The following is a 7,588-nucleotide window of genomic DNA, read 5'->3' as shown; positions in this document are numbered from 1 at the left end:
TTATTTGTTAGACTTTTAAAGAACATATTTATATAAAATAGTTAATGGTTAGTAGTTTGGGACATGTTTAGTATAAATTTAAATAACTTTTATTAGTCTGTTGAATGACTTTCTTTCTGCAGTAGGCAGTAGCCATATTATTCAGTATAATATAATTTTGATTTTTCAATCAGATACTTGTGCAGTATAAATACATACGTATCATATGGTAGATAGTCCCAAGACCATCCACCCTTTTACACATTTGGTTGAAAAATAATTTGGAAGATTTTAAATTGTGCTTTTGCTTGAAAAAGTAGAAAATCAATCTGAATAGCATTTTAATGCAGTAGCCATATTATTCAGTATAATATAATTTTGATTTTTCAATCAGATACTTGTGCAGTATAAATACATACGTATCATATGGTAGATAGTCCCAAGACCATCCACCCTTTTACACATTTGGTTGAAAAATAATTTGGAAGATTTTAAATTGTGCTTTTGCTTGAAAAAGTAGAAAATCAATCTGAATAGCATTTTAATCTGATTTTTGTAGGCTATCTTTACAGAGCTTATGATAGTAGTGATTTGGGTTTTTAACTGTTTACATTTCATTATCTATAGAATCATCTAATGAGATTTTATTTCTGTAGCTGTTTTATCTTCATATTAATGTTAACTGTGGTTAATTAAAAGTCATAGATGAGTACTCTACATCTGCCTGTGTATGGTAATGTTCTCACATTCATGTACTCCCTGTGCGTGGTAATGTTCTCACATTCATGTACTCCCTGTGTGTGGTAATGTTCTCACATTCATGTACTCCCTGTGTGTGGTAGTGTTCTCACATTCATATACTTACTCTGTGTACCCTTCTGAAATACAGGTGCACCCTTGCCACCTGCAGTGAGCTATGGCAGTGCAAAGCAGTCATTTAAAGGGGTTTACATAGGATGAAGTTCCAACCAGTTGAATTTGAATGTAATGTGAAAACAGCAGATTATGTAGGATCTGGCTACTTTTTGTTATCAAATGTTTTACTTGGAGAAATAATGTATTTCTTACTATTATCTTACGTGGAAAATGCACAATCTTTATGGCTTAGCTTGAAGTACTAATGTAAATTCTTTCAAATTCCAGTGCAACCAGCTTATGTAAAATAATTACTGTTGTTTTAGCTTTTTTGATCCGGGCTGCTGAGGCTAAGGAGCAAAATCCTGATTAATTTTTATATGGGTATAAATGCTTGCACATGTTTCTCTATAAAATTTCTGTGGCTTTTAAAATAGCCAGAGCCTGAGTTGTGAAAGTAAAATTATGGCAAACAAGACACTTTTAAATTAAAGCATAATAGATGGAAAGAACAACTTATTTAGACTTCTGCATTAGCCATTTTGTAGATAGTTACTGTGCACAATTAATATGTGAGAGTAAGATACTGTGTAAGTATTCTTACCTATATTCATTTTTGAGGATTTTATCCTAAGCAAAGCACTGTTTTCTTTTTTTCTTTCTTTTTTGAGAAAGAACTTTGTACGTTCTATACCATTTATTCCATATGGGAATTACTCAATTCACATCTAGGATAAATCTGGCAGCTTGTGCTTTTCATAGTTACGAAGTGTCTGTGTCTAAAGACATGACCTACTTACAGGGAACCTCTGGGAAGCTCTGGTAGTAGTATTTGCAGCAGTGTTCCCAGTCATTAAAGGCAACTGTGCTTTATACCATCTTCACCTTCAGGGGTTTGTGGCTTTGAGAGGTGGAAGGAGTTGGAAAGGAAATGAAAGTTCCTTTTATGTGGGCCTTGGATTTTTATATTCTATGTATATGCTTTGGACATATTCTGTGTATGTGATAAAGCCAAATTTAGATTAGTTTCTTTGGCAGAAATACTTTTAAACTAGCAAGACATTCAGTTTTTAAGTAAAATAGACCTGTAGAAAATTTGTTTTCTTGTAATATGTTTTAAAAAGCACTCTGTCCATGTAAATTGTCAAACTTACCTACCTCAGTTGCTGATGTATTTCCTTATTGTCATTTTAATTCCTGTGGTGTGTTCTATTATCTGTTGCTCCATAGCGTATTTCTCCTGAAAGGCAGCGTCAGTGATCACTCTCATAGCTCCTCTGGCTCAGGAATCTGAGCGAATCACCTCTGACTTAGGTCTTCCACAGTGCTGCAGCCAAGGGCTGTAATGGCTTCAAGGCTTGACCTGGAGAGGAACTTCTTCCAGGCTCACCCGTGTGGATGTCGGCTAGATGGACATGTTTCTCTCTCATTGTTGATGATGCCTTTCTGCCATTTTCATATCTGGTGGTGTTTTTGTGTCACTTTTGAGACCTTCCTCCTTTATGGTTTTGTTTTTCTTTTCTGGTACCCTTATCAAACCAGGGCCTCTTGTGTGCTAGGCAGTCTTTCTACAGCTGTTCCACCGAGCTAAGCCCTGCAGGGCCCCAAGTTTTTCTTTTTACTTTAAGATACTTTTTCAGTGATGTGCCTAAATATGATTTTCTTTGCATTTGTCTTTGGTGTTTGTGAAAAATTTTTTTAAAAGCTTTATATTATGCCTTCTACCAAATTTGGAAAAATTTAGACCATTAAGAAAAGTATTTTTGCCTCCTCTCTCCTCTGCTTCTGGTTCTAGTGATGTCTGTTAGCCTGCTCAGAAGTCACCACAGGTGACTTAAATGTGTGGCAGCCATCTGTTTTGCACATTCAAAAATTCCTACTGGTTTACCTTGTTTATTGACTTTTTAGTCTGCTCATTCCATCCACATAAACTATAATAGCTATTTTTTTTTTTAGTATCATTGCTTAATGTCAACATGTAGGCTTATCTACAGTGTGGGTATCTAATGATTCCTATTTCTTATGGCGTACTTGTGATTGGTTCACAGTTGACAGTAAGATTCCAACATTACACTGAAAACTAATTATATCTTTGTAAAATTTTAGTATATACTTCCTCCACTTTTTAACATACTCTGAATAGCCATTTTAATAAGAATGTTTCCATGTGTTGTTCAGCTGTACACACTGACTCTCTGTGGACACAGACAATTCTAGGAGAATGGTGTATTTATAAACACTTTTACTGAACAAGCTATGTAGCCTCTTCTGTGCTTTTAATTCTTTGGTGTTTTCATGTATCTGTTCTTTCTTGTCTTCTTGTAAGTCTCACAGTGCTCTTGTACACAGGTGTTTCAATATGATCTTCCCTTCTTTTACAGGGCATCATCTCTACAGTCCCCTTCATCCAAGTCATTCTGGGATTTCTTACTAGAAGAAAAAAAGTCTATTATTGGCCATAGTTCAGGTGATCAAGATCATGTCAAAAAAGTTTGTTTTAAAGGAAATGAAAATTCTCAGGCTCTAAATGTTGTAAGGTAATATATTTGAAACTAATATATTAAAATTCTGTGGTAGTTTCATTCTCTGAAAAGATCTAAAAAGTTTATGAGGCAGACTGTACAGCTGCTTGTGCACTCAGAATTAAAATTAGCATGTTTATTTCCTTTTCTTCATTTTTATTTGTTTGTAGTGGTTTTGGATGTATTGGGTAGTATTTATAATAGATGGCATGTATTAGCTTAGAGTTTGAAATTGTGGCCTCTGTCTCCACCCATAACTGTGTCTATTTCAAGGAAGTGAGCATAGTCACTGCTCCCGGGTGTTTCTTTGCACCTCTTCCTATGTTACCAGCTGTGTGTTTTAGAATTTTATGTCCAGTAGAACATGTAGTGTGTACCCTTTCATAAAATCTTCTTTAGTGTAAATATTTTGAAAGCCATCCTTATCTATATCAGCAGTTGATTCCATTTGTTTGCTGGAGAGTATTTCTTTATATGGCTGTACACACAGTCTATCTGTGCATCTCATACTGAACTTTGAATGTTTCAAGTTTTTACTCTACCTGTTATTTATTTACTTAGTTGTTATTTTTTGAGTCAGAGTCTCATAAGTGAGGTTAGCTGGAACTTCTTTTGTAGTCTTGAAATTGGGATCCTTCATCCTTAGTTTCCAGTGTGCTGGGATTACAAGTGCTTGCTACAAAACCTAGCTATCTTAGATATTTGTTTATACTGATTTTTAAAGATTCTTCATATTTTGGCTTTTTGAGATAGGGTCTCCCTGCAGCCCCAGCTGACCTGGAACTCACTATGTAGACCAGACTGGCCTTACTCTCACAGAGATTCTCTTGCTTCTGTCTCTCAAGTGCTGGGATTAAAGGTGTGTGCCACCATGCAAAAAGCCAAAAAAAAAGCCCAAAGATTCTTCATATTTTAAATGCCTACACAAAACTTGAAAATCTATCCATAATTTAACAGCAGTATTTTAGTTAAAATACCTTCTTCAATATGGTATATACATTTTTCTTTCTTTTTGAGACAGGGTCTCAGTCAGTCTGGCTGACCTCAGACTTACTGTGTAACTGAAATATCTTGAATTCCTGATCCCTCCTCCAAATGCTGGGATTGCAGGCCTGTGCTGTCATACCTAGTTGTAAATTCCTAGTTGTACCTTAAAAGGTAGCTATCTTTACTAACTAGGAGGCAAGTGTTAGAAAAAATAGTTTCAAATTGGTTGGCTTAATGAAGATTTCTTATTTTGTGAATATGCCATCTCCCCAAAATGTTAAGCCCTGTGTCACTTGTGGCCAGATTAATGTTTTATGTAATGATAAACATTATTTGTGATTTGTCTGGTTGTCAATCCCTTTTTCTCCCTGCCTATAAACGCATTTTTTTAATTAGATTTAATAAATGTTTATAGCATATTTCATCCAACAGCTGTGGAATATACATTCTTTTCAGCAGTCCAGGTAACTTTTTCTAAAATAAATCACATTTTTTTTATTCTTATTCTTTTATGAAGTTAGTTAAAAATTAATGAACAAGAAATTAAAGAGACTGCGCTGCAATTAAGTTAGAATATTCTAACTGAAAAACAATTACTGTGAAACTATTTACATTCTCATAGAATTATAAACATTTCTCAAGGAATACTTTACAGCACAACTTTTTTTTTTTTTTCATACAGAAGAATTTATTCCAAAGCAATTGACATTGAGATGTTTTCACATGCTTTTCTAATCTCTATATACATGACTATCACTGGTCACAGTCGCCCACCTTCTGAGCTCCTCGGCATCTGAGCATGAATACAAACTCGTCAGATAGACAGCCTTCCTCTCCCACTAGAGGCTCCATACTCTGCCATCCCTGTCACTGTCCACTGTGTTGTCAGCACCCTCATCCATTCCCCCCTGTCTGCCCTTCTGGTAAATCTAGTCAGCAGTGAAGAAAAATAATTATCAAGGCTGTAGTGATCATATGAAACCTTGGCTGTATCTTTATCCCAAATTGATTTGTTGTAAGGCTCAGTAAAAGCTAAAATGTAAACACAGCTCAGCAATGGTCAGGGGATATGGTGGGCATGCTTTAAATGGGAGAGATGCTGAGTTCTTTTCCCCTGTGGTGTTTGGAAAGGTTCCTGTCCTCTCCTTTCCATTTTAAATGTGAGTGCATTTATTCTCTCTCATTTCTTCACATTTCCAGCTTTTTATTTTTATTTTTTATAAAAGTAGTGGTGCCCAGAACAGAAGCGTTAATCTATTGGTAGCCTGATGTGGGGCAATTAATTAAAGCTTTAAGTTAGGATCAATTTCTCAAAACCCCACACTCGGTAATGGGCTCTAAAGCTGCCCATTCGAAAGGGAAGAAAAAAGGTACATACCTAGCGTCTGGTTATAATTTGGTGCCATCACAATAAGGCAATAATAATTCTAGTTGAGGATTGATAAGGGCCCCTTCTGGTGAATGCCTCATTTTCCTTCTGTTGATCAGAAGCCTGATGGCAAATTTTTTAAATGACTTGGAAGACACAGCATTATACTGAGTATGATAGTCTCCCTTTTCTGACAATTTCCAAAGTTAGTATATCAGTATTTTCTTTTCTGACCACAGGATGCAATGTATTTATTGTTCTCAGACTTGTCCTACCTGTCACTCTGGTTATGCTTGAGACTTGAGGTCTGAGAAGTTCATTCCCAGTACAGTTAGAGTTAGCCAGGCTGTAAAACAAAGAGGTAGAAACCCTGCCTCAGGAGGGGATGCCAAGGCAGGGATTTAGATTCAGTGAAGATTTTCAACTCAAACACAATGGGAATAAAATAGGTTTGGGAAAGATGGAGTCACTAACATTGTATAGACTATGAAGGGAGCATTCTGTTCACGAAGTTTCCAGATTTGGGAGCGATTCCAGATGAGCTACTTAAAAACAGTTTTCAAAAATTTAAGCTTTGGGCAAGCCTTGTTATTCTACCAGAGATGTGTCTTAAGTTTGTCTCCCCCTCTGTGTGTCTCAGAGTTTCAGGGCACCGTTCCCTGTGTTGGTACTCAGATGCTGCTGCTTTCGTGACATTGTCTTACTGTGCTCCTTGGAGGGGCACAAGGTCTCACAATTAGTAGAAGTTGCCAAATCTGCTAACCAAAGTAAATCTTCAGGAAATCTTAGGTATATGTCTTCCTTAATTAGTTGAGTGCCTGTTCATCTATGATTGGATACATCACAGATGTATACCCACAGAACAGAGGAGAAGCAGAAGGATATATGAAGGATCACCTAACTCACCAGAAGGGAAAGTAGCTGAAAAAACACTAATTATACCGTGGATAGATACATTAATGTTTGTATTACTTGAACCTGGGTAATTCAATAAACAAATGAGTTTTATTTTGGTCCATGGTTCTGTGGTTCAGTTCTGAGGTTGAGCATCAAATTTGCTGATTACTTTCCTGCTTGCAGAGTCCCATTCAGTCTCTAGGGCATCACAGCAGAATCAGGAAGTTTGTGTGTGTCATGTTCTCTTTGTAATACCACCAGCACTGAATAAAGGGGACTCCAGCCTGATGACTTTTTCTAACCCTAATCATTCCCCAAATCTCCTATTTCTAAATACTGGATTTGGATTAAGTTTTTACTTACTACTATGGGGGTTAAGATACAACATGATTTTCAGAAGGAATACACCAAAGCATTATGCCTCACCTTTACCAAGCAGCTCAGTTCCACATCACTACTTAAAAGAATTATTAATGAAAGTTAATACTATTTTAATAAAATGTAAAATATGTTTTAAAAGTGTCATCATGATACCAGCCAGAGGGAGGTGGCTGTTACATTTCTGGGGGGAAACACATGCTCCTGCTAGTGCCTACTCTGAATAAACTACATTCTTTTTTCATTTTTCATTTTCTGTGCTTTATCATTTCTCAATCTTTTACTGATCTAACCAATTCTCATATATTTGGAATCCAACACTTTCTGAGTTTTTGCAAAGAGTAAATGTGTCAAGGGCTGACCCTTGGGGTTTTTTTTTTTCTTTGTTTCTGGTCAGATTTTTCCCACACAGCGACTGGAATCCAGGGGACCCACACTCATTCTGCTCGTGTGTTTGCTATGGACCAATCAAGGCAAACGCCCCTTCTTCCTGATCATATGTGTGCTTCTGAATGGAAGAAATGCATGAATTATGTATTAAGATCAGAGCTATATTTTTAAAATGCTCCTTAGTGGGACAGCATGAGAAAAAATATGAAAG

At 36.2% G+C, this 7,588-nt stretch overlaps 1 protein-coding gene across 4 annotated transcripts in view; it reads left to right on the top strand.

Annotated features, from left to right (window-relative positions):
• Positions 1 to 7,588, top strand: part of Ibtk (inhibitor of Bruton tyrosine kinase) — a 77,065-nt gene that overhangs the window by 57,568 nt on the left and 11,909 nt on the right. For 3 of the 4 annotated variants that reach the window (XM_029568469.1, XM_017800682.2, XM_008843361.3), the window contains one exon: positions 3,216 to 3,371. The exons of the other annotated variant lie outside the window; for it this stretch is intronic. In XM_029568469.1, coding sequence (XP_029424329.1) covers positions 3,216 to 3,371 — 156 coding nt within the window. The remainder of the gene's footprint in view (positions 1 to 3,215; positions 3,372 to 7,588) is intronic. 4 annotated transcript variants of the gene reach the window in all.

Source organism: Nannospalax galili, unplaced genomic scaffold (genome assembly GCF_000622305.1).
Source record: "Nannospalax galili isolate Female #2095 unplaced genomic scaffold, S.galili_v1.0 scaffold1220, whole genome shotgun sequence".
Classification (NCBI taxonomy): Eukaryota; Metazoa; Chordata; class Mammalia; order Rodentia; family Spalacidae; genus Nannospalax; species Nannospalax galili.
The sequence above is the reverse complement of the archived record's forward strand: the minus strand, read 5'-3'. Positions and strand labels throughout refer to the sequence as shown.